This window comes from Otolemur garnettii, unplaced genomic scaffold (assembly GCF_000181295.1).
Source record: "Otolemur garnettii isolate 467f Iridium unplaced genomic scaffold, OtoGar3 scaffold00007, whole genome shotgun sequence".
Taxonomy (NCBI): domain Eukaryota; kingdom Metazoa; phylum Chordata; class Mammalia; order Primates; family Galagidae; genus Otolemur; species Otolemur garnettii.
In genome coordinates, this window is record NW_003852402.1 from 5,248,238 (window position 1) to 5,275,328 (window position 27,091).

General features: G+C 48.1%; 1 protein-coding gene across 1 annotated transcript in view; it reads left to right on the plus strand.

The window, feature by feature from the left end:
- EFCAB6 (EF-hand calcium binding domain 6) overlaps window positions 1-25,901 on the plus strand; it is a 203,315-nt gene extending 177,414 nt beyond the window's left edge. The window contains exons 25-30 of the mRNA XM_023509416.1: window positions 2,293-2,520; window positions 14,520-14,753; window positions 16,779-16,947; window positions 20,033-20,217; window positions 23,736-23,885; window positions 25,779-25,901. Coding sequence (XP_023365184.1) covers window positions 2,293-2,520; window positions 14,520-14,753; window positions 16,779-16,947; window positions 20,033-20,217; window positions 23,736-23,885; window positions 25,779-25,901 — 1,089 coding nt within the window. The remainder of the gene's footprint in view (window positions 1-2,292; window positions 2,521-14,519; window positions 14,754-16,778; window positions 16,948-20,032; window positions 20,218-23,735; window positions 23,886-25,778) is intronic.
- The last annotated feature ends 1,190 nt before the right edge of the window (window positions 25,902-27,091 follow it).

The following is a 27,091-nucleotide window of genomic DNA, read 5'->3' on the forward strand; positions in this document are numbered from 1 at the left end:
TTCTACATCCAGAGGAGACTCCTCTGCTCTCTTGGTGCCTCCATTGCTGGGGAGCTTTGGGTAAATGCTCCTTCACTTAGCTCTGGAGAGTGCATTTTCAACAATGTGACTTATAAAAATGCAAAAAATGCATCAGGAATATCACTTTTATTTTCTAAAATGAAATAAAAAGGCATTCATGTACTTTGCAAGTGGTTCCAAGTAGATATAAATGGAAATAGCTTCTCGCAGCCTTTGGGTAGCAGAGGACATGGTGGGCTTTGGTCTGTGTGTTCACATCTCTGAGGGTGAGCAGCCCCAGAGGCTACCTGTGTCTGATGCAATCTCATGGAGTACGAGCGACTTTGTGCATAATGCAGACTCCCCCATCATGAAGAACAGTAATGTATGTACATACATTGCCATGGAGTTGCTTAACAGAAAGCATGGCCAAGTTTTCATACTAGCTGGGGGACTAGCTATGACAATCTGGTAAAGCTCTTGGCACAGCGCTGGCACGTGGTGAGCGCGGGTAGCAGAGCCACTGCACAGTTGCAGTCTGTTCTGCTGTAGGAAGGCCTGGGGAGGCCTGGCATAGCTCAGAATACACTCAGGTACAGGGACCACTTTCCTGCATTGTCACCTGGCATTCTCACTGGGGGCCATGTCCCCCTTCCTCACCCTCAGGAACTGGCTTTGCAGCCTTTTACTAATTGCAGCAAGTAGATTCATGGTCAGGGCTGCATCCTGTCCCCACCTGCCTCCCCCTACCCCTTGTCCTTTGCAGGAGGCTCAGAACCCCACTGTGCCCACTCTCCCACGCCTGACTTTAGCGTGGAGCTCAGCCTCCCCGGCGCCCCCTCCTGTTATCCTAGTGCATGCTCACTCAGTGACTTTTCCCTCCTGGCTCTTCCTGCTGCCCCCTTTGTTCAACATGGTGAGCATCAGCAGACACTGAAGGTGGGCTGCCCTCCTCTTTGCCTCTTGGCCTACCATGCCTCTTCCCAGCACATAGGGAAAAAGAATCCTTCTGCTATCCTTCTATCCTTACAGTCAATCCCTCCCCCCGTAGGAAGTCCCTGAACCCTGGCCAAGGTGCACAGCGCACTAGCACCACGGACAGCGCCAGGGAACCCTGACTGTCCCTGTAACTGAGGGACTTCCACTGCCCAAGGAGTAGTGCAGGGCACTAACCCAGACCTGGGGCCTGTTGCCCACCATGGGGGAGTGGGGCTGCTCCTGGAGGATTCCACTGCACTGCCCAGAATTAAGTGCCTGTGGGTCTCACCAAGTTTCAAACTTCAGGAAACATTTAGCACAATATCATAACAGTTACCCAAACCCACTTTCAATCTCTAACTGCTGGGAGTCAGTTAAACTGACATCCTGAGGTGAAAGCAGCCCAGACACCTACTCCTGGGATTCCCTGACCGCTCAGCGGAGGCACAAGCTGAGAGTTTGTTAAACCAAGAGAGAGACAGAGGAGCAAATGGATATAGGTAAAAGTGCCCTTCCTGGTCCTGGCTCAGCACTGCAGCCCCACCTGCCAGGGTGCTGCCCTGCCTGCCTGGGCCAACTGTCTTACCCCTTCACAGGGGGTAAGCCTAGGCCTTTGCTCAGCCAGCTCTGACCTGGGAGGAGGCCCAGAACCTCTCAGAATATGCTGCCTTGGCTCATTGCTCTCCTCATTTGTCTTCTCTGATAAGCCGGGGCTCCCTGGATCTTACCCTGGGTGATAGGCTCAGAGCCAAGAGGTGATTTATTTTTTTTATTTATTTTTTGTTTTTTAAGAATGCAACAAAGTTTTTATTGAGAATATATATATTTACAAGATAAAATATTAATATCGTGAATACCTAAATAATGCTTTAAAATTGAGGGAAAAAGACCCAAAACATGATTTACCAAAAGTATCAGAATGGGATCTGAAAATATGCAAGGATGTTTCAGCTTATGTACAAAACAAGAAATACAAATTTGTATTTTTATGTTCAGATATTATTTATTATATGTGCCTTCAGAGTGGCAAGACTTAATCCTTGAAGATTGTTGATCTTCTCTTTCATCCATTTTCTGATAATACTCCTGTCATAATTGGAGGCATTTAGACTTGAGGAAGTCAGATCTATTCAATATTTACAACTTGCTCTCAGGGACTCGGGGAGAGGTAAGGACAAGTCAGTCTAACTGTCCATAGTGTGAACCACCACTCTGAGCAGAGGGATTAGTTTCTTTTGGGAATTGCAGGAATTACAATCAGGCACTGATTTATTATTTCTTAAATGGGTCAATTTTCCATTCTGTTTTGTCCAGACAGCTGATGAGTGGGCCGAGAAAATGCCCAAGGGCCCCCTACTCAGCTCTCCCGTGGACATGGCCACCAAAGACCTCCTGGCTCGGCTCCACAAAGCAGTGACTTCCCATTACTATGCCATCACCCAGGAGTTTGATAAATTTGACACCACAAAAACCAACACCATCTCCAAAGAAGAGTTCAGGGCCATCTGTACTCGCCATGTCCAGATCCTGACAGATGATCAGGTAGGTGAGACCGTCACTTGGGTCATCATCCTAACAGTGTCACCTGAGCGTCCAACCAGCCATCGACCAGAGTGGAGAGTTTAAGATGCTCTCTGTTTTTAAAATGCTCGACGTTTAATTTTATTTTATGTTGTTTTTAAATCTTACTAAAGACTCATAGGAGCCTCTGTTTATGTAACAGCCATGAATTGAGCCATTTTGATCAGGGTGCAAATAATGTCATTTTTTTAAGTTACACTCAGCTGCAATTGCACCTTCCCTGGATTATCCCTGGGCTTGTGTGGTTCAAAGTAGCCGGTTTCTCCCCACATGGAGGGCGAGGTGGACCCTGGGTGCTGCTGCTGCTACTCCTCCCACCAGCCCCACCTCCTTTCTCCTTGCCAAGTCCAGGTGCTGGTGGTGTCACACATTCTATTCTGGGGCTGCTGCTCTCAGCATGCTGGGGAGATCCCCACCCCTAGCAGGCCTCTCCACTGTACATAGGCCGGACACAGGCTGGACACAGGCCAGACACAGGCCCTCTCTGTGTAAGGCCCTCCTCCCCAGAGCAAAACTCCCAGGAGTGGGTCCCCCCCAGGACTGAGTTGGGCTTTTCTTTAGCTTGAAGGCTCTAACAACCTGCCATCTGGGCCTCTTTGGCCCTTCATGGCCTTCCAAGGCCAAGAGCATATCCCAGTGGTATGGTGTCCTCAGGGTCTGCCTTGCCATGGTATTGGTAGGAGGGAAGAATTTTGGAAATGAGCCCCTGTCCTTGTGGACTTCAGCCAAGAGTTGCACTAAGTGCCAGCACCACAGAGACATGTCAGGGGTGCTCCTCACTGTGCCCCAGATGCCAGAACAGTATAAGCCACAGAGGGGGTGCTGAGTAAGTGCCGGAAAATGGGTAGTGTCCACTTTCCCTGGCTCCCTGCCACCTTGACAGCCCACTGGCTGAACAGCCAGGTGACACAGAGCACCTCTGTTCCCACTGCAAAAGCCAATTACCCTCCCCCCCCAGAAACGTACTGCTATGAGCCCTTCCAGTTCCCCAACAAATCAATGTCCCTTCCCAGGGAATAATTCACATAAAAAATAAGATACCCAAATACTTGCAAAGCAGCTCTACCTCCCTCCTTCCTCCTGGTTCTGCTCAGGTCCACCCCAGGGAGCTTTCTGCACACCCCTGCAGGTGGAAATGTCCCTCTTTCACCTCCAAGGTGGAGCATTCCAACCTCTTGTCTCATTTTATCGGAGTTTCAGGGTAAGGACTTGAAAGTATTAATAGGGAGGGCTGATCATCATGTCTATCCTCTGGGCATACTTAGGCTTCTGCACTCACTACCCTAAAGAATGCATTTGTTGGGCAGTGCCTGTGACTCATTGAGTAGGGCGCCAGCCCCATATACTGAGGGTGGAGGGTTCAAACCCAGACCCGGCCAAACTGCAGCAAAAAAAAAATAGCCGGGCATTGTGGCAGGCACCTATAGTCCCAGCTACTTGAGAGGGTGAGGCAAAAGAATCGCCTAAGCCCAGGAGTTGGAGGTTGCCTGAGCTGTGACACCTCAGCACTCTACTGAGGGCAACATAGTGAGACTCTGTCTCTAAAAAAAAAAAAAAAAAGAAAGAAAAAGAATGCATTTGTTAGACATTAAGAATATGAACAGCAAATTTCACTTTCCTAAAATATCACTGTTTCGAGGCATTTTGGTGTGATCATTTTCGCTAAGCAAAATAAAGTGCTATTTCCAAATGATTCTGCCCCGTAGAACAGCAAAGCCAAGCAAAATCTATATTTGCAAAATACTTCTCTCAGTAAAGTGAAAGTAAACCTTTGAAATTAATACAGTTGTATTTACTGTTCTACGTGGCCACCTAATAAAAGCTTTACGAATAAAGATCTTACTCAATAAGGATTTTTCATTTCATCTAAATGAGTAAAGTTTTATTCTCATTATGGATATAAATTGATGACATCCTGCCATGCCTGGCATTCATAACAGAGAAATTGATTTTAATTGTCCACCAAGAAAACTTCACCATCCCCAGCACATCAAGTCTCCCCCCACCAATAAAATTAAGCATTTAGTTTTAAATGCTGCTTTCTAAAAATAAGCTGACATGTCTCAAACCCAGTCTGCCTCGTCAAGAGCATCAGACCCGGCAAAGTACATCATGGTGTAAGTGGGGGGATGATTAGCAGAAATTGTGCTATATTTGGGAAGGACACGGGCTAGTAAACAGCAGCATCCCCAGAGATACATATGTTTTCTCCCTGCACGAGTTACTCTGCCTGACCTTCCTGGTTGAAGGCACGGTGTCTGGTGAAGAAAAACACAGAACTAATTTGTACTCTGACCGTCTCTAGACGCCTCATGCCATTATTCTAAAGAGTTCACTGGAGACGTGGGATAGTTCCAACCATATTAAATAACATTTTAACTCCAGATTTCATGACTTAGTTTATCTACAGTATAGAAACTTATGCTAAAAAAATTTTTTTTCAACACTCAGGGATCTGAGGGGAGGCTTTCTTGACTCATGCTCTCTGTGAGTGGAGGAAGTGCAATGTCTTCTGAAACCTTTTGATGCAATTAACCTTTCAGGAAAGCAGAGCGACCTTGAGAGTAGACAGAGTTGGAAACTGATTGGTCTTCTTGGCTCTCTGGAAAGTACATGATGAAAGGCTCCAAACTGGTCGGCCAAGATGTTAGTTAAAATAATAGAGACCCACAGCCAAGAGCCTCTCCCTGCAAAGCAACTTTGATCAGTCCATAGTGACAGCTTGAGGAGCTTTAATACACACCTATGTTAGAGAAAGTAACTGTCAGAAGTTTCTGGACATTTTAGATATGGTGTCTCTAAAACAGACGCCCCTAGGAGATGCGAGACAGTGGTGCTCCCAGAAAAGCAACCCTTCAGGTGGCAGGCTTGGGTTTCAGTCCTGCTTCTGCCCTGTGTGACCTTGCACAGGTTACATGGCCTCTCTGAGCTTGTGTCTTCCCTATGAAGTGGGTTGCGCGATGCTCAGCAGGCGCTCGCAGGCCCCCCTCCAGCCAGTTCAGCCTTTCCCTCCTCTGCCTGCTGCAGCCCCAGCCCAGCCCTTGTCTCTCCATGCTGGTGCTGCCCTTCCTTCCAGACCCCTCCTTGCAGACGGAAGCTTTTCCTGACTACACCTCTACCTGTGGAGCTGTCCCCCTCACTTTCCCCTTTGCCCCTCTTTCCCTCTTCCTCACCACTCCTTCACCTCATGTCCTCAGCTACATAGCCATCTGACCTGACTGTGATCTGGAAGCCCAGAGGCAGCACATGTGCGTGTACTGGAGCCCACAGTGCATCAGGTGGCCCTAGGAGCGCAGCAGGTCTGCCCTCCACCTTGTTTGAGCTCATGTCCAAGAGGAGAGAGCCGCTACACGGCAGGTGTGTGTTACTCGTGTAATCACACACCACTCCCTACTCGGACACTGAGATGACGCAGCAGGGACTTGGCCTGGACTGAGGGGTCAGTCACAGGGCTGCTGGTATAGTCGACAATGGCCTTGGCTGCTGCATGGAGCTGAGTGCAGGTGGGCAGAGGTGGGAGATCAGGCCCCGGGGCGAGTGGTGATCCTGGTGGCAAAGGACAGGTAAGGAGGGATGGGACCACACCAGAGTTGGAGCCAGTGGGATGTAGGGTGAGAGAGAAAGGGGAAATATAGGAAAGGGGAGATGGAGAGGCTGTGGGAGGGGCAGGGGCAGGACAGGGATGGGGTCGGTGCAGGTCGGGGAGGCCCAAAGTGGATGTGCAAGGGAGGCTGTGCAGTCGGGAGGTGGGCGGGCGGGGCGGCATCCAGGGAAGGGCCTGGATGGGTGTCCCTAGCACTTGGGGAGCAGCTTAAGTGGCAGGAATGTAGGTGGATCCTGGGCCTCCCTATGTTCAAAAGTCAAGGAGGGACCAGAAAAAGAGACTGAGCAGCCACAAATCGAGTGGGAGGACATGGAACAGCTGTCTGTGTGTGTATCCTCTGATGACCCCCCCCACTTTAATTAATGTAATCAAGTATATCCATCTCTTCATTTACCATCTCCATTGTGTGCTCAGGCTGAGAAAGCTTTACTTATCCCCAAGATAGTAACTTATTTTCTTCCATCAGAGAATTAACTAGGCCTGACACAGCTTAGCTTCCGAGATCAGGCTTGTTCAAGATGGTGTGGCCACAGACCTAACCTTGATTCTGTTCTGAAGGTTTTTAAGTTTTCACTTTGCATCTTGATACCTAGAATACATTTTTCTTCATTTGTAAGAGATGGGGCTCCACAAATTTTTCCATAGGGATGAACAGTTTTCCCAACACTATTTTTTGAATTATGTGCCTTCCTCACTGAGCTACAACATCACGCCTGTCACGCGTCATACAGGTCTGTCGCTGGACTCTGTTCTGTTTCATGTGTCTTTTTTTTTCTGTTCTTGCATTAATGCCACCATATCTAAATTACTTTAGCTTTACATGTCCTGCTATTAGGTGGGGCAGACCCTCCCGTTCACTCTTCTTCAAGATGGTCTGCCTTAAGCTGAGCCTCTTGCTTTTTCTTTTTTTGCAGTTTTTTGGCTGGGTCTGCGTTTGAACCTGCCACCTCTAGCATACAGGACTGGTACCCTACACTTTTGAGCCACAGGTACCACCCTTTTTTTTTTTTTTTTTTTTTTTGAGACAGAGCCTCAAGCTGTTGCCCTGAGTAGAGTGCTGTGGCGTCACAGCTCACAGCAACCTCCAACTCCTGGGCTTAGGCAATTCTCTTGCCTCAGCCTCCCAAGTAGCTGGGACTACAGGCGTCCGCCACAACACCTGGCTATTTTTTGGTTGTAGTTGTCATTGTTGTTTGGCAGGCCCAGGCTGGATTGGAACCTGCCAGCTCCGGTGTATGTGGCTGGCGTCTTAGCCGCTTGAGCTACAGGCGTCAATCCCGAGCCTCTTGCTTTCTATGGACATTTTAGAGTCATCTGGCCAATTTTCACAAAGAACTCTGTTGAAATTTTATTGAATCCACACTAAATCATTGTATCTCTTTAGGGTGAAATGAAATCATCTCTGTATCAAGCCTTCTTACCTACCAACGTGTTCTATCGATCTTTATATAGGTTTTCCTTCCTGTCTTTAATTTAGTGCCATAATTTTCTGCGTAGAGGCCTTTTGCATCCTTAAGTTCTTTATATTTTTATTGTAACAAAATATTTCTAATGCTGTTTTGTTAAATGACACCTTCTGTTACTGGTGTCTCCACCTTGCTAAATTCTCTCATTAACTCTTAATAATTTTTCAGTAGATAATTTTGAGTGTAGATAATATACTCAAATAACATCTGTAAGTAATGGCAGTCAGAGTTTCTTTTCTAATCTCAATAGCTCCTAGTTCTTATTCTTGCCTTCTTGCAATGTCTAGAACCTTCCGTCCAATGTTAAATAGAAGCTGTGATACCTAGTGGGCCTTCTTGTTTTGCCCTTGATTTTGACAGAGATGCTTTTACATTTTTAAGATTAAATATGTTTTCTTGATATATTTTTGTAGATATTCTTTATCAAATGTAAAATTCCCTTTATTACTATTTTGCTAAGAGCTGTTAACTGTGAACAGATGTTGAATTTTATCCAATGCTTTCCCTATATCTATTGAGCTATAGCCTTTCTTATTGTTTTGATTTCTTAATATAGTGCATTACATTAATGGACTTTCTAATTTTAAACTAAACTTAAGTATATTGAAGCAGTACTCTGAACCCCATAAATGCATCAATGTACAAAGTTATGATTTAATAAAAAATAATTATAAAAAATAATAATAAATAAACTAAACTTAAATTCCTGGTATAAGCCAAATTTGGCCATGATGTATTAAAAGCGTTTTTACAATGCAGGATTCGGTTGGTAAGTTTGTTGCGTATAATTTGCATCCGTGATTATGACATTGATCTGTCATTTTCTCCTGCTCGTGTTTTCCGTGTCTGGCTTAGATAACAATATGACACTAGCTTTGTAGATGGAATTTTGGGTCAATCCATTTTTTCTGTTTTTCCAGAAGAGTTTGGGTAAGATTGGAACTTCCGACTTATTGAACTTTGAGTAGAAGGCCATCTGGGCCAGATTTTGTAAATGTTAATTGTATTTCTTTCAGGGTTGGAGAGCTATTTAGACTTTCTTCTTTTTGTCAGATTAGTGGCTTTTTAAAATAGGAATTTGTCCATTTTTCTCTAAGTTTTCAAATTTACTAGCATAGAATTGTTGACAATATCCTCTTTTTAATCTCTGCTGAATCTCTAGTTACCCTTAATTTTTCTAATATTATCTTTCCCCTGGCTTACTCTTGCCAGAATTTGCCTGTTTTATTTGTCATTTCAAAGAATCAACTTCTGATTTTATTGATTCTATTATTATATCACTTTTCTGTTTTATTAATTTTTGCTCCTTTATTTTCATTATCTTATTCCTTCTGCTTTAGCTGAAGTTAGACATAGCTTTTTAATTTCAGCTATTCTTCCTATCTTAATGAGAACTTAAAAGTATATATTTCCTTCTAATTACCACTTTAGCTGCATCCAAGTTTTGAGATGTAATTTTAAAAGTATAATTTGGTTCACTATAGTTCTTATTTCCATTTTGATTCCCTTCAATCCATAAAACATTTAGAAATGTGATTTTTTTGTTCCCAATTTTTTTAAGTTATTAACTTATAGATTAACTCCATTTTAATTAGATAAAATAATATAATCACATATCTTCTTGGAAATATGTTGAGATCTGATGTGTGGTCATGTTTTATGAGTGTTTCGTTTGTGGATGGATGGGGGATGCACAGCCTCTACTGGCTGCACGAAGGGTCCCACATATGTTGATCAAGACAAGCTTTTTATTTCTGTCCTTCAATGAATTTTTATCCTATCTGTCTGTTTGGTCCATCAATCACAGAGAGGCATGTTAAAATCTCCCACTGTAATGGTAGATTTACCAAATTCTTATAATTATGTCTAATTTTATTATATATGTGTGTGTGTGTGTATATATATGTATGTATGTTCAAGGTTAGATTTTTTTAAGTATATACAGACTTAAAGCTATTATATCCTTCTAATGAATTGAACTCTGTATCATCATGTAATAGCCTTATTTATTCCCAGAAATAGTTTGTGGCTTAATTAATATAACTACCCGGCTTTTTTAAATTTAGTACTTGGTGTATCTATTTCTAACTTTAAAAAAACAATCTTTGGCCCATCTGTGATTTATATTTTGTGTGTATGTATTATAAGCAGCATGTAAGTGGATTTTTAAAAATCCAAGCTAATCATCTCTTTTTTTTATATGGATATTTGATCCGGTTACATTTATTGTGATTACTGATATATATGGATTTATCTCTGTCCTCTAATATTGTCCTTTCCATTCAATATTCATCTCTTTTTATTGTTTTTAAACCCTTATAATCTTCTATTAAGTGAGCTTTTTAAAATTCCTTTTTCCTTCTATGTTTTTTAGAAGTTATATATCCATTTCTGTTCTTTTACCTAATACACAGCTATTGCCCTTGAAATTGTATCATATGTAACAAAACAGAGTAGGAAGTTCAGCAGTATTTTCAGTGTTTTCTGGGCATACAAGGATATTAAATTGCTGCAACTCTGATTTTCCCTGTAGGTCATTTCTATTTAATATTTTAGATCTGTCTATCATATTATTTTTTCTCTACAAACTAACCCCTAGACTGATCTAGTTTAGATAGCTGGTATTTACTTGATATCTTCCGTATTCTTTATATTGGAGACGTTTCTTCTGAGATCATTTTTTTTCTTCATGAAATAGAGAAGTTTAAATTGACAGAAATTTCCTCTCAATTCCTTAAAAAAAAATTATTCTACTGTCTTCTGGCTCTCACTGATGTTGCTTTCAGGCTGGTGTCTTGTCTGTACTCTGCAAATCACTTCTCCAGAGTCTGAAGCTCTGTAGGTAGGGCCCAGCGAGCTGCGTGTGAAGCTCTCCAGGTGAGTCTGGTGTGCTAATGTTTGAGAACCACTGTTCCAGTCTATCTTCAAGTTTGTCAATTCTCTCACTGGCTGCATCTAATCTATTGTTTAATCTATACAGCGATTGTCTACAATTTCTTCAATGATTATATTTTTTACTTCAAGGAGTTCTATTTATCTATCACTGAAAATCTAGCTCTCCATTTTGATGATGTCTTTGAAGGCCCGTGTTTACTCCTTTAGCTATTTTGTACATTGCTTTTTGTTCATTTTTATGCCTATGTTTACTTCTCTGTTTTCCATATGATCATGTTATATCCCCCAACAAATAATTCTGATACCTGAAGTCTAAATCTGGCTTAGCTTGTTTTTGCCAACTCACACTCATGGTGACTTGCCTCTTCGTGTATTCAGGGATATTTATTTCATTTCATTGTGAGTTTGTATTTGGCTGAACTTAATCTGGGGGAATCCTGAGGGGCCTGCACTGAGGATGGTTTTCAACACCATGATTTGCGTTGCCTTCTTGGAGTGCCGAGGATGCCACAGCCTGGCGCTGCACTAGCTCCTCCACTTGGAGAGGCTGGAGTGGATTCAGACCCCCACAGACCCTAGACTGTAGGAAAGGCCTGTGTCCAGCCTGCAGCACAGTCAGATGGGCCCGGCAGGTGACACAGCTCTCTGTGCAAGGACCTGCGGCTCCTGACCGTCCCCTGACGCCCCCCGCCCGTCCCCTGACGCCCCCCTGGCTCAGCTCTCACCTCCCATTGGGGTCAGCATGTTTCCTGGCCATTAATCTTTCCTATACTTCCTTGTAGGCTCCACATTGAACTTAAAAGTATTTTTTCAAGACTATTTATCCAGCAGCTGGGTGTTTTGTGAATGAAGGCTTATAAGGATGTCTAGACCACCGTAATGCCTGAGACCTTGCTAAGCCATTTAGAAGGGAAGTTTTCATTTTCCAGATAGGATCTTTTGCAGTTGGTTTCTGTCTGTATTATGTATGGCCAGAAAAGATCATGAGCATCTTTTTTTAAAATTTGTGATTTATTTGTTGCTTTTGTGAATTGTTCAGCACTCTTAGCTCAGGCCAGTTCAAGCAGAAAGGGATTTTTTAAGGGTGTTAGGATCTTACAGAAACTCTGGTAGGTCTGGGGGACCACAGAGGATGCCCCACAGGCAGGAGCCACAGCAGCTAGGACAGACCCAACCCTACCATGGGGCTCTTCCAAAAGACACCTACTGCCCGTGCCTCACGGAGGAGTTAAGTGTTTGTGGTGCTCAGGGGGCAAGACGTGGAACCAAACACCTCTGTCACCAAGCCCACATACAAGGAAAGCTGATTGCTGACTGGTGGCTCATCCCCTCCTTCCACGGTGCTGGCAGTTACATCTGCTACAAGGACATGTGGGCATGATGGCTTTACTTCCCAAGCAGGCTACAGGGGAACATACCCAGAGACAGCAGGAGGGGTGGCCTCAAATGGGAGCAGAGACCTTCGTCCTGTAGCTATGGGGTGGGGGCACAGAGGCAGTTAGTTTGATGTAATGGGTGTTATCTCTATGAAATATGAGGCGAGATTATCAGCTGAGAGTGAAGGGGCCACACTGGGTGTTTAGGGAAAGGAAATGGCTTGGAGTAGTGACCATGGAGAACAGGGAAGGGCACATACCGGGGAAGGGTGGCGGGAACCCCGGTTACCATGGGAGCCCTGCTGGTGAGCATGGTGCAGGGAGGGGCCTGTGAGGATCAAGCAAGAATGAACAAGTAGCTGTGTGGAATCAAAGCTTCGCTCAGGAGGGAAGTGGGGGCTCGGGTGGGAGGATGGGTGGGGCAAAACCAACTGGTGGTTGAGTGCACCCAGGGCCCAAAGCAGGGGGAGGGAAACTGGAAAACTCGAGGTGCGGCTTGGAGATAGGAATGTCCTAACCTGAGATGCTAGAAGAGAGGCCTGTGGGCCTGGTGTGGGCCTGGTGTGGGCAGGTCTCACAGTGCCCCCTCACTCTAGTTCCCGTGGGATGTGGGAGTCCCTCAGCCTGTCCCAAGAATGGAGTTCTGCTCCTAGTAGGCAGAATTAAGGCAGCCATGCTTTAGGCTCCTGCTAAGACCTTCTCATGACCTTCCCACAATGGCAGCCCCCTGGCCACCAAGACCATCTCAGTATGGCTGCTTCTCCAGCCACCAAACCTATGACAACAGTTCAACTGGCATTCAAATCTAGTTGCTATATACTGTTCAAGTCTCCCCACTCTGCCAAGCTTTCCACTCAATGCACAGCTTCCTATAACAACTGAAAGCTGTGGAAAGGCTTCCTCCCATCCCAGGCCTCTGTGGGGGACAGCTGATCCCAGCCAGTCACAATCACTTGCCTAATTCATCAGATTGCCACCGCTTCAGATCATACCTGTATCCAGTTCACCGTCTCCTGCCTGTGCCCCCTGAGCTATGACTCTGGGTCAGGTCTCTGTGCTAGGTATGGCTGAGTTCTCTCTTTTTCCCCAGTCATTCTAAGACAGCAGTTCTCAACTTGTGGGTCACGACCTCTTTGGGGGTTGAATGACCCTTTCACAGGGGTCGCTTAAATACATACTGCATATCAGATATTTACATTACGATTCATAACAGTAGCAAAATTACAGCTATGAAGTAGCAACAAAAATAATTTTATGGTTGGGGGTCACCACAACATGAGGAACTGTATTAAAGGGTGGCAGCATTAGGAAGGTTGAGAACCACTGCTCTAGGAGATCTCAGCTGAACGATCCTTCTGGTGTGCAATCTTGCTCCGCCCTCCCCCTAGTTTCTCCTTCTTGATCGAAGTTAAATCAACATGAATCTACCTGTGTAATAAAATGACAAGCTGCCCACACACTGCCGTAGTCAATCCCTGGGTTGGGTGTTGTAACATACATAAGATGCAACCTGAATGGAATCTGGATAAAGGGTGTCTCTCTTTACTATCCTTGTGGCTTCCTACAAATTTATAATTATCTCTAAATAAAATGCAAATAAATAAATGGAGAGTGTTGTCCCAGGCTAAACCTTTTTGCCTTTTAGGGACCTAGAACATTTCCTTCTCTCCCACAACCCTCACTACTTCATTTCGGGGAATTCAAATACAGCCTGAGCTGTTCCCTTTTAATTTGCTTTTGGAAAACCCCAGTGGAGTCCCAGAAGCAAACTCAGTTTCTGGCAAAGCCCAGGCTTCAAGGGGAAGAAGCGAGAAGGGGAGGGATGGATGGGATTTGAGCTTCCCTGTACCCCTGGAGCCCGGGAGGCCTCTCCAGCCAATGGTGCTACAGCCGCCCTGGGGTTTGATTTCCATAAAATCAAATTGGAAGTAAGCCCCATTCTTCTTGGCTCCCTGAAAGCCCTCCAGTCATCAGAAGTGGCTCATTTAGGATGAATTGAGTCATTTTGTTCTATCTGAGCAGGGCCTGTGGTTTTGCTACAGTCTGTGATGTCAGACCACAACAATGCAAAGCCATAAACTTCTCCCCAGTTTTCCCAATGCCTCCCTTTTCATCTTGTGGGAAGACATTCTTTGCCCTTAGGGTAAAATAAATTGTGGATGCACATTCAGTGGCTAAGGGCCAGTAACCTGGTGAGCTGTCACAGAAGTCAGGTGTGCCTGCAAGGATGAGGAATGAGCGTGACTGGGCCTCCCTGGGACGAAGGTGCGCCCGGGCTTTGATTTCATTTTCTCCCAAATGTTCATATACACTGCGGCTCAGGCACTGTGACTAATCATAAGATTTAATGGCCTTAAAGTGCTCACTGAAGGCCCAATTCAATTAAAAAATGTCCTGCAGACGCCATGAATAATCCTGTCTTTGCTTTTGCAGCTTCTGGAGACTTCCACCAAGTGGAGGCCAAACGGGCTTTTGTCTTTTTTAATTTCTTTCTTGACGTGGCCTGGACCTGGCCAGCCCCTGTGAGTGCCCTCCCGCCCTCCGCAGCCACTTCTCAAAAGCACAGGCGGCTTCCCCCTGGGCGTGCACTGACAGGGAACTGACTCTGCTTCTCCGCAGTTCAACAGGCTCTGGAACGAGATGCCAGTCAACACCAAGGGCAGGCTGCGCTGCCTGGACTTCCTGTGCAGGTTCAGCTCCGAGAGGCCAGCAACGCCACCAGCCGCTGGCGACTCCTCAGAGGCCCAGAGAGGGAGCAGTGTTCCAGAACTGTCTGAGAGGGCCAGATCTGCCATGTCAGCCGCAGCTCCTCAGGACCTGAGAGTGGGGCTCAAGTCCCGGAGTCACCCCTGTGTGAGTTCTCCCTCCCTCCAAGGGTGCATGCGCCTCATGCCAAACCCACAAGTCCCACTGGATGGGGGGGAGGGGAAGCTGGGGGGCCCAGTGTTCCCCAGCCAGAGGTCAAGTGACTGAGAAGCTGGCCCCCAGGTGAGCCTGGGGTGGGGACACTGGACTGGAGCATCTGCTGTCCTGGGATGCACTGTGGGGGTCAGTGGCAGGAGGTGAGAGAGGAGGAAAGAGGGTATGAGGTGAAAGGGAGGCAGGACGGAAGGTGAATATCCACAGGACTCCTCCTGGCATCTTTGGGTGGGAGAGCAAGTGCCCCACACAGCACGGCCACACCCCAGAGGTAAGTGTCATCGCCCCCGCCTCACGGTAGAAGGCAGTGAGGCTCTGAGCCACGCCTCCTCATGTGCTCTTGTTCCTCAGGTGAACATGGAGAGAGCAATTTCAAGCCCAGGCCTGTCTAACTGAGCCCTTGTCTGTGAGGAGGGGTGACAGTGCCTTCTGGGCAGTGTGTTGAGCCCACCACTTGGGCTCATAGTGCCAGCCTCATTGTGTGTAGAGCATGGTGACACCCAGAGGCGGCCTCCTGGGGCCCTGCTCATTCCACACATACTCACAGCAGACCTGCACTGCGCTGGGCATGGATGAAGGCCCTGCTCCCTAGGAGTAGATAAGTGGTACGCAGAGCAGAATGAGGGGGCAAGAGCTGCCCAGAGGTGTGGGTGCCCGTGGAACTGTGAGTGCGCTGCCTTCCAAAGGCAGCAGATGGAATCAAGGCTGCCTGTCAATGGGCCTGGGGACAGGGAGGGTATCCTGAGTACCAGGTAGGCTTTGAGTGATCACAAAGGTTTGTAAATGGGGATCTGAAGGCAGACAGGTCAGTGTTAGAGAGACTCCACCCCACCTTACCAGCTTTGAAGAGGGAGGAGGGGACCACAAGCCAGGAGTATGGAAGCCTCTCTACTGGAAAGGCAGAGAGATGGACTCTGCCCTATAGGCCCCGGACACCCGTGAGGCTCAGGTCAGGCTTCTGACCTCCAGAGCTGTCAGATATCAGAGCTGTGTGGTTGTAAGCCACTGAGTTTGTGGTGACTGTTACAGCAGCCCCAGGACATGCACACAGGCCTAGACAGCCACTGTGAGAACTTTGGCACCTACTCAAAGGGGCAGTGGAGTGACATGACCTGAGGGACTCTTTAAAGACACATCTGGATGCTGAGGGGATATGGCCTGTGATGCAAGGAGGCAGTGAGGTCTGGCAGAGGCCATCCATGGTAGCCAGGAGCAAAGTTGGGGGTGGGGAGCTGGTGCACAGAGGTCAGACTCTGGCTGTGTCCTCAAGACAGCGCCGTGGGCCCTGATGGACTTGATGTGGGGTAAGAGGGAGAGGGGAGACTCAGGGAGGCCTCTGAGCAACTGAAAGAAGGGTATAGTTACCAACCTCGCAGCAGAAGGCTCAGGGTTTGGAAGAAAGACCTGGAGTCCAACTGAGTTGGATAAATTACTGGGTTCAATGACCAGGTATGGAGAAGGCCATGGGGGGACAGTCTAGGTGACATTAAATTCACTCTCTAGCTTGAAATGGAAGATATAATAAAGCAAAGAACAGCCTCATTCTTGCTCCACATAATTTCAAAATAACTGATATTCATGCTTTGTCTTTGCTTTATGCAAATGACAGGTAAATTCCTTTCTTTGATAAAACTCTTCTTCTAGTGAAAAATATACCATTGTCACTTATATATACACACACACACCAGTGACACATTTAAGTGCATCTCTGTATGTCTGAACTTTGGCTATATACTCATTTTCAAAACTATTTTGGTTATTATGGTTTGGCACAAATACATACAGCCCACTGATGGAAGTAAACATTAGATGGTAAAATTACTATCTATGTTTTATTTTTCATTTCATTTCTGGGCTAATACTGCCTATAAAATTGTGAGCCTCAAAACCTGAATCCTATCTGTGAGTTTCCATTTTAAATCTCCAGTTAAAAGCCAATTTTCTTCTCCTTCCCACTAGACTCCAGCGAGTTCGATGGCGTCCCCGAGCGCTCTCCCCTTGCAGAACTGTGAGCCCATAGAGAGCAAGCTCAGGAGGAGAATCCAGGGCTGCTGGCGGCAGCTCCTGAAGGAATGCAAAGAGAAGGACCCGAACAAACACGGGGAGATCACCGCAGCAGAGTTCCTGGGTTCGTGTCTGTTCTGTCCCAGTGATAATGTGCGGTCGCGCTCTGCGCCCAGAGGCCCTTCCCACTGGGCACAGACCCATACCCTGTGGTGGAGGTGAGGGGGTGGTATAGAGCCAGACACCAGCTGGGCGCTTCTGGGTCAAGGTGCGGGCAGCGCAGAAGTCTCCTAATCCACCTCCTGCCCACAGCCACCAAGCAGGTACACATCTGCATGATAAAATCCACACGGCACTGCCTTGAGCATTAGAGACCACAGACCTGGCTGTGCTGTGTGCAGTACAAATGTTCACAGGCTCTGACAGCAGAGGAGTGGAGAGGCAGTGGAGGCGGGTGGTGGGGACACTCTGCCCCCCCACCTTGTGATCCTGGGGCTCCACTGCTGGCAACATCTACTCCCTGCTGTCAGTTTTTCAACATCTATCAGTTTGATCAACTTAAAAAATTAAACTAGTTGAGTTGTACTTTTGTTTCATGCTGTTGATGTAACATTTTCATTACAGGAAAATATGTCTGACCGTGTCATTCCTCTGCTTCTTAGGCCCTCCTCTTCCTGACTAATACACAGATGCCTTTATTTCTAAGACAGAGTCTCACTCTGTCACCCTGGGTAGAGTGCTATGGCATCATAGCTCACAGCAACGTCAAACTCCTTGGCTCAAGTCATCCTCTTACCTCAGCCTCCTAAGTAGCTGGGACTTAGGCACCCACCTAATTAGCCTAGTTTGGCTAATTTTTCCACTTTTAGTAGAGATGATGGTCTTGCTCTTGCTCAGGCTGGTCTCCAATTACTGAACTCAAAGGATCCATCCACCCACCTCAGCCTCCCAGAATGCTAGGATTATAGGTCAGCCGCTGTACCCGGCCTTTGCCCATTTTTTAATTGAGTTGGTTGTTTGGGATTTGTTTGGTGGTAAATTGTAGGAATTCTACATATGTATAATCTACATATTAAATCTTTATCAGGTCTATGATTTGCAAAAATATCTCTCTATTTGTATCAATCGGTGGGCATCTCACCCTGCAGAGAATGCTGGGACATCATAGCTCACAGCAACCTCAGACTCTTGGGCTCAAGTGATTCTCTTGCCTCAGCCTCCCAAGTAGCTGGGACTACAGGCACCTGCCACAACCCCCAGCTAGTTTTTCTATTTTTAGAGACAGGATCTTGCTCTTGCTCTGGCTGGTTTCTAACTCCTGAGCTCAAACAATCCACCTGCCTCAAACTCCCAGAGTACTGGAATTACAGATGTGAGCCACTGTGCCCAGCCACATACAGATAACTTTTAAAGAAATATATTTTCCTTGAGAACCTCCAACATTAATATGAGCTACTTTTATGATAACCATGGCTAAAATATACAAGTAAAACAAGGTATAAACTCTCTAAGTTAGTTCCTGTTAAAAAAAAGTGTACATTAAATATGAAAAATAAGAAATTGGTAATAATCAAATGTTAGGCCATTTAATGTGACGCGTGCTGAAAGCAGAACACCGTGTTGGTTGTGATAGACATTTGCGTTCCACTTGATTTTTTAGTTAGTTCTTTGGAGTTTGACCCTGATAAACCTTAACTTGTGATATCATCCTTACTGTTGTTACTATTTTACTTTTAACCATGAACTCATTTAAGCCACCAGCCTATGATTCTGATAAGCTTGACAGACTTCAGTAGTGCATCAAAATTCAATACCGTAAAATAAAACGGATTCATCTTCAAAAGTCATTCTGTATTTTCTAATTGACACTGATGGCCTCTATAATTCAGGTAGGTAGGACGTTGGAGGTAGGACAGTTTCCTGTGGGCTCCCAGACCTCCCGCTGTGCTGTGCCCTGGTGGGCCCCAGGGTCTGCTGCTGTCCCCTCCGTGGAAGGGCAAAGCCAACTCCACTCACGAGCCATGCAGCGCCGCTCCTGGCCTTGGCTGGACTTGCAGCGGCCTTTGTGGGAAGTCTGCTTCCTCTAGTTTCCTGCTTAACCTCAACAACTAACACCGCATTCCGCTCCTTCATGCTTTGTTCTTCCACGACGTCAAATCAAAGTCTCAGTTTAGTAAATTAAAACAAATATTTCATCCTATATAAGTCTCTTTCAATTATGAGTTATCACTCTAAAAGAAGTGTTGTCTTTATAAACCAACAAGAGAACTCAGCATGAGTGCCAGTGCAGAGCACAGGCGAACATTGCTATTTCAATGTTAAGATGTGCCAGCCTTAGGGCTAGGTGTGGTGGCTCACACCTGTAATCCTAGCACTCTGGGAGGCCCAGGCAGGTGGATTGCTTGAGCTCAGGGTTCGAGACCAACCTAAGCAAGAGCAAGATCCTGTCTCTAAAAATAGCCAGGTACTATGGCAGGCACCTATGGTCCCAGCTACTTGGGAGGCTGAGGCAAGAGGACCGCTTGAGCCCAAAAGTCTGAGGTCACTGTGATCTATGATGTCACAGCACTCTACGCAGGGTGGCAGAGATTCTGTATCAAAAAAAAAAAAAAAGTGTCATTTTCATGGCAGCCAGGAAGATGCCCACTGTGGTTCAACATAACCCCATTCAGAGAGCCAGGCCCAAACCCCAAGATCACATGGTGGCTATCTCTTAGGGGTGGTCCATGCATCCAGAGTATACTGTGTAAACTGATACATCATCAATTGTTGTCTTTGGAATGAAAGCTCAAAGCGTATAAATTTATGTAACTAAACAGACTCTCAAGAGCATGTATCTGGAGCCCAGTTAAAAAATACATGGTCGAGGCCAAGTTTGATGCTCTCCACAGCCAGGCCCACACCTGGCGCGTGGACCCTCCCCTGCTGCCTTGCCTCCCTCTCTGCTCTCTACCTGTTGCTCCCACAGTCTCTGTCCATACGCTGTGACCACAGCTCTAGTAACTACCCAAACCCAGGAGGATGTGGGCAGCAGGACTCAGGTCCCCCTCCCTGGGTCCTGTTTCCATATATGTCCACCCCCAGCTGTGCGTTCTGTGAAGCAAGGACCACGCCAGGGCCTAAAGCAGCCGAGGAGGCTCAGCAAGTGTGGAATGAATGAAGGAAGGAATGAACGAACCCACCATTTGAACTGCCACTTTTGTCTTTAGCTTTTGTGGAGAAGTTCAGCCTGGACATAAGCAAAGAAGAGTGTCACCAGCTCATGGTGAAGTATGACCTGAGGAACAACGGAAAGTTTGCGTACCCTGACTTCATCCAGAGCTGCGTCCTCATGTTAAAAACCAAGGAAACCTCCCTGCTGCAGAGGCTGAAAATCCAGAACGCAAACAAAATGGTACGCAGAGGGTGGGGCTTAAAGGGGCTCATGGAAGGTGGACTCAGGGGACTCAGACTCCAGAGAGGCCGGCTGGCCAGCACCCAGCCCAGCTCTGCCCCAGCCAGGACCCCTCTGTCAGACATCCCCAAAGACTTTGTTTGGAGGTTTTCTATACACGTATGATACTTGTCAGGCAGGGTTTTGTCATCCCACCCCTCCATCACTTAGATCAGTGGCCCCCAACCTTTCCCGGAAGACAGTTTTTCCATGGATGGGGGTTTTGATATGAGTCTGTAAGCAACTGATCCCTGCTGCTGATGATCTGTGTTTGCAGCCGCTCCCCAGCCCAGTCATTACTGCCTCGTGTGTGCAGGTTGCAGTAGGGTCCGCGCTCCTATGAGAATCTAAAGCCACTGCTGATCCAACAGGAGGTGGAGCTCAGGCACTGGTGCGAGGGGTGGGGAGCAGTTGTAAACACAGGGGAAGCTCTGCTCACCTGCTGTGCAGACTGGTGCCTAACAGGCCACAGACCTGTCCACTACTAGTCCACTGTCCAGCCTGGGAACTGCAGATTTGGAGGCCTGTACAGTGCCAGGCTGTTGTCAGGCCAGCCTAACAGAACCATGGGCTATTGGGAGCCCAGGCCCACACCCTATGTCAGGGGGTTCACACCTGGCAGGCAAGGGCTGTGAGTAAAGATAAGGCCTCCACCAGGCTTTGGGGATACCAAAAACAGCTTAGAAATTTACTTTCTTGGAAGGAACTCAAAGATTTCCTTTCTCTCCTTCTGGAACCCTAGAAGGGTCTGGAGACCCCACATGGAACCAGTAGCATGGACCCTACATTCCCCAACTCATTCAGAGGGTAGACAGTTGGTTATCATGGCTCTTCCCAGAGTGTCCCTGTGACTAGCAATCTAGCCACCCTGGGAGCAGTGACCAGTCAGTCACCTGAAAGGCAGGGCAGGGGTGGGGATGGGATCATCAGCCGCTGGATTCAGACCAGACCCTCTTCTCTGATTGTGGGGCAGGAGGTTGGAGTCTCCTGTTATGTTTCTCACGTAAATTCCATAAGACACATAGATGCATTGTCCATAATTTTCTTTTTCTGTTTCTTCAAAGAGGAACTTACAGACACTTAAAAGAGCAACCAGAAGGCACAATTCTGCATTTTTACCTTTCATTTGCAATTTCATAGTTGAAACCCCCACTCGGTGCAATCACAGGGTTTTTACTGACCCACCTCGCTCCAACCTTTCCAAAACATGCAGCCAAAAGATGTTATTCTAATGCTCTGATTCCATCTGAAACGTTGGACTAAGTTATTGTTGAATTAAATAAGTACAATTGGCATTGCTGATCTGGGAAACAAATACAGCTGATTCCAACCACCTTTGACTCAGCTGGAGGGACCAAAAGGCAAGGCAGACCCCAGACAGCGGCTACCTGCCTTATCCTGCCCACCTCACCCTGCCTGGGCAGCAGGCAGGTGTTGGAGGAAGTAGGGTGAGAGTGTTTAGTCCAGAGCAGGTGAATAGGGCCAGGCAGAAAGCTCCCTGCCGCGTTTCTCCTTCTGTGCAAACGTAGGGGCCATCTTCATGTAGGTTCTAGTTTCGACAAGCAGCCACTAGCATCAAAGGCTTAGGCTAAGTTTATTGGGGGGGGGGGGATGGTAAAATTAAGGCGTTTCTGCTAGCTCAGTTCTTCTGTGAACAGAAAAAAGGCTGTGCTTGTTAGATCTTCATTGGGCCCAGAAACACAGCTGGAGGAGCGTGAAGATGGCATGGCCTACAAGGCCCCTGCTAGCTCTGGCCTCCTACTCCCATTTGGGCCTCCGTTTTCCCTTCTGGAAACAAGAGGAAGGTCCGTTGGACTCTAAGGGCCTCTGAGGGGTGGCTGGTGGGCTTCTCCTGGGAAGAACACATAGCTAGGCCTCCCAGGGCAGAGGCCACACCTGCTCCCAGCCCCACCCTCCATCCTGCGTGTGACTGCAGGGGCGGCGGCCACCGGCTGCTCTGTGTCAGACTAAGGTTGTGTTTATGTGAACTGAGGGAGCTGCGGGCCCCTGTCCCCACTGTAGGAGCCACTCTGGGGTTCAGACTAGTTCATACTGCCCTTCCTCCTGGGATCCCTGCTCTGACTGATGCTTTCCCAGGAGGGAGTAGGGTCCCTGAGAGGTCTTGGTCATGCCCTCTCCAGCAGCTCCCAACACAAAGGTGGCATCTAGGTCACATGTCCCGTGCAGAGAAGCTGAAAGGGTGGTTTCATTTTCTACCTATTTGAGGGCTTTCTCTGTAACCTTCAGCAGCAAAAAGACACCCTTTGGGGAAGCCAGCTCAGGCACCACTGTTGCCCTACCCTGTGGGGCAACCCTGGTTGTGGGAGGGAGAGGGAGACTGGCACCGCCTCCCCGGTGTGTGGATCAGCTGCTGGGGCAGATTGGCAGCTAACAGAGTGGGGCCACCTGGGGAGTTTCCGTCATAGGTGCTAAATGATGTAAAAAATGAAAGCAGCTCAGCTCTGTGCTAATTTGTTTTATGTAGTGCCATGTTAAAATTAAACTTTCCCAAAGTGTGTTACACATTATCGCCTACAATTCACCTCTGTGATATTCCAACGTGTTAGGGCTAAATCATGCTAAAAGATCTTGTTTTCAATCTAATAGCACCTAAATGAAATAATCACAGTGTACTGTACTGTCTAATTACTAGATATAATTACAACCTTGTGATTTTTTTTAACACTTCATTATAATAACCTACCAGAAGACCTAGACTGAAATCTCTTTTTTCCCTCAAACGACAGAAATTGAGTATGTGCCCAGCCTTCTCCTTGCATTCTCAGGGAGGTGGTGAGGCCTGAGGCATGTTGGGGTCAGAGGCCAGGTCACTTTCTGGGCTAAGCTTCTTGTTTCCCAATCTGTGAGATGGGGACTGGAGACCTGCCTTCCTTCCAGGTTGCCAGAGGAGGGGACTGGAGATAGAAATGGGCTGGTGACTTAAACAGCTTGCATATCAACTCGTAATGGTGAGAGAAGCAGTGACGGCATCACTGTTAAGAGTTCTAGGCCGGGCATAGTAGCTTGTATCTGTAATCCTAGTACTCTGGGAGGCAGAGGTGGGAGGATTGCTGAAGCTCAGGAGTTTGAGACTATCCTGAGCAAGAGGGAGCCCTCATTTCTGCTAAAAATAGAAAATCTGGCCAGGTGTTGTGGTGGGTGCCTGTAGTTCTAGCTACTCAGGAGGCTGAGGCAGGAGGATTACTTGAGCCAGGAGTTTGAAGTTGCCAGGAGCTATGATGACACCACAGCACTCTGTCTGGATTGCTAGACTGAGACCATGCCTCAAAAATAAACAAAAAAGTAGTTCTGCTTACAGGCCCCGTGCTAGACAGAGAGCCAGCGGAGAGTGGGGCAGAGGGGGGACAGAGGAGGCCCACCACCCAACAGCTGGCTCTCCGCTCCCCTAGAGCCCACCCATCCTCCCCATTCAGAAAGCTTCTTTCTCACCCCTTCTTGTCTTTGTTTTGTTTTTATAGAAAGAAGCTGGTGCTGAGACATCTTCCTTTTATTCCGCGCTGCTCCGTATTCAGCCCAAAATCATGCACTGCTGGAGGCCGATGCGGCGCACGTTCAAGACCTACGATGAGGCCGGGACAGGGCTTCTGAACGTGGCTGACTTCAGGAGGGTGAGCACAGCCCTGCACATCGGGGCCTCTGAGCAGAGCACAGTTGCCAAACGCCAGTGGCCAGACAAGCTCAGAAGGGCGCCTGTCCAGTCCCTTGTCAAAGGCTCGATGTCCTCTGGCTGTCTCAGGCCTCACCTACAGGCCCAAGTTACCAAGGGCTGAGCCCACATGCCCCTCACCTGCAGCCCCCAGGTCCTCCTTCTAGAGTTTTCTAGAGGCCATGGGATGCTCCATACCTACATGGGCAGCTCCCCAGGCCAATTCCTGAGCCCAGCTTTCCTCTAGGCACCAGCTGCTGCTTGGCACCCTAGCTGGGCCTGGGCCTGCCCTGAGCCCCACAGCCAGGTGCTCCCCCCAGAGCCTCACTGCAGACTCAGAGGACCATCTCTGACCCATGATGCCTCCCAAGGAGGCAGCACAGCCCCTATGGCACACACTGGGCTCCACCATTAGTCATCTGTCCTAGTGTAAATACACGCATCACTGGGTGGTAAATACGTGTGTCCCTGCCCCTCAGCACCCCATCCCATGACCTCACAAATGCCCTGCATGGTTCTCCAGCTCACATTCATGTTCACACTTCTTTACTTTGGGGTCAAGTATAAATCTCAACCAACGATTCTCTTTTTTCTCTGTGCAAAGAAGGGAAGGAAGTGCATTATTTTCCTCCGATACCCTCACTAGAATGGAGACAGCGTCCTATCAGGGGAGGAACTGTCCCCTCCAGGACAGCCTGGCTTCTTTTCCTGCTTCTCTCCTGCTGGGCCCAGTGGCTGCAGCCTTCTAGCCCCACTTACTAGTCTCCTCTTAGAAAGTGGTTATAACACAAAAGGTAGAAAGGAAATTCAGACCTAATTTTTATTTTTTACTCAAGTCTATCTGTTGGGATATGTTTGCTCTGCATTTAAGAGGGGAAAATAACAGCAGCTTAGGCAAACAGGGGACATGTGTTTCTTCCCCACATAAAAGACGTCTAGAGATGGGCGGCCTGGAGCTGGGGTGCTGGCTGAATAATTGTTGGGGACCACATTTTTGTTCCACTCCCCTTGACTCCATCTTTCTTCCTCAGGGTCACCTTGTGGTCCAAGGTGGCTGCTGGAGCCCCAGCATCATATCCACATTCCAGGCAGCAGAGAGAAAAAGGGCATGCTTTTAGAGCAGTGATTCTCAACTTTCCTAAGCCCTGGCCCTTTAATACAGTTCCTGTGGGTCGCAATCCACAGGTTGAGAACCCCTGTTTTAAGGGAAGCTTTCGGAAGTTCCACATAACCTTCTCACTTAGGTTTCACTGGCCAGAATATACTCAGTGTCAAGCGAGGCCAAGAAATGTTGTTGGCCTGACACAGAGCAGCTGTGATAACACCGGGGTTCTGGGAGGAGGAGGAGGAAGGAGCGGCCTCTACTGGGTGCCACTGCAGCTCTGCTGCAAGTCATATGGCTGTCCCATCATAGCCACTCTGCATCCCTGCACCTGCTGGCCCTGCCCTCCTCAGCCTCCCCCATGTCGAGGCCTGTGGCCAGGTCTCCCCTCCAAACCCCTCTGCTCTATCCACCCAACTAAACATGTTGACCAGCCTCAGCCACCCTTTGGGGACACAAAACTAACAACCTCCTGTCCCTTCTTGTTCCACACTCAGCTGGTGATGAAGCTGCCCTAGGTGGCTGCTTCCCACCCAGGCACAGGTTGCCAAGGCAGAGCAGACAGAGATAGAGACAGAGAGATAGAGGGACAAAGGGAGAACGCTAGTGGGAGGGGGACAATGGAAGGTGACATGGGAGGTGGGCCATACAGGCTTGAGGAGAGGGGGAACGTGACCCCCAACCCCCTGCGGGCAGCCCGCCTCATTACATCCAGGCGAGACGAGCCTCTGTGGCCCCTTCCCTGCCCCCCAGGTCCTGAGGCAGTACAGCATCAACCTCTCGGAGGAGGAGTTCTTCCACATCCTGGAGCACTACGACAAGACGCTGTCTTCCAAGATCTCCTACAATGACTTCCTCCGGGCCTTCCTCCAGTAGGCTCCTGTGGGCTCCCCGACGGACGGGCCACAGGGCTGTTTACAAGACTAATCAAATCATATAAATGAGGGGTTGAACAAATATTCCAAATGTCTCTGGAAACAAACCCAAAGCTGAGCCTGGCCTGGGCCTGTCCCGGCTGCCCCAGGCGCTGCAGGCTGCCCTTCAGGGCCTCAGGCACCCTCATACCTTAGTTTGAACAAATAAAATAGCCTTTGCAAGAGTAACTCTTGAGACTTTAAAAGAACTACTAATGAAAAATACTCTTAAACCTGGAATTTCTGGAGGTCGTGTCCATGCCTGCCTGCCCTGCACACCATTTTCTGAGGGCTGTGGCCTCCCTTACCGTCTGCTTCCTGTGTCCTGGTCACAGGACATCTGTACCCACGCTGCACTACCCCGATTGCCCTGTCTGCGCCATACCGTGGGCACTGACCTCCCCTGTCCCCGCTCAGGGACCAGCCAGCCTCGCTTCACCAAGGAACAGCTCACACCCAAGCCGGGCCCAGTCAGCGCCTCAGGGCTCAGCCTTCCTGAGGCCTCCTGAGGTGCCTTGGAGCAAGCAGCCGACTGGAACCACCTCTGGTGACCATTGTGACAGGAAATGACAGGCTTGACAAGCTCAGAGAAGCCTGACACCTGCCGTTCTCCTTCCACCTACTATGCTGCTGAGAGGGAGACTCACATGAGTTCCTGCCTTCTGGTAGGTTCTCCGAGGAGCTGGGAGCTGCAGGCAGGCACTCTGGCCTGCGATGTGTGGCCATGGCTGTCAGGGAGTGGGGTGGAAAGAGGCCCCCCAGCCTCACCAACCAAACGCCCTTCCCCCCACCCTGCACAGGGCCCAAAGTAGGCCACACAGCGACTTGAATAGAGCTCTCCCTGTGAGCCGGCACTGCCGGCCCAGTGGGAGAGAGGACCCTGTTCAGCTCCCATACTCAGCACAGCCCCTCTGCTTCCAGGACAAAGTTTTGCTGGGTCACCTTTGGTTCCATGTCCCCTCATGTCCCTCCTCACTTCAGACTGACCCCCACACTGAGCAGGATAGGCTTATGGGTGGCTACAATGGCAGCTCTGAGCCAAAAGGGGCCCCCAGCTGGCCTGGGGCTTCCTCCAGTCAGCCCAGCCTACCACCGCAGTGCCTGGCTCTGCTCTGCCCGTGGTTCCTGATCTCCAAGTTGTGGTTGAGGGTG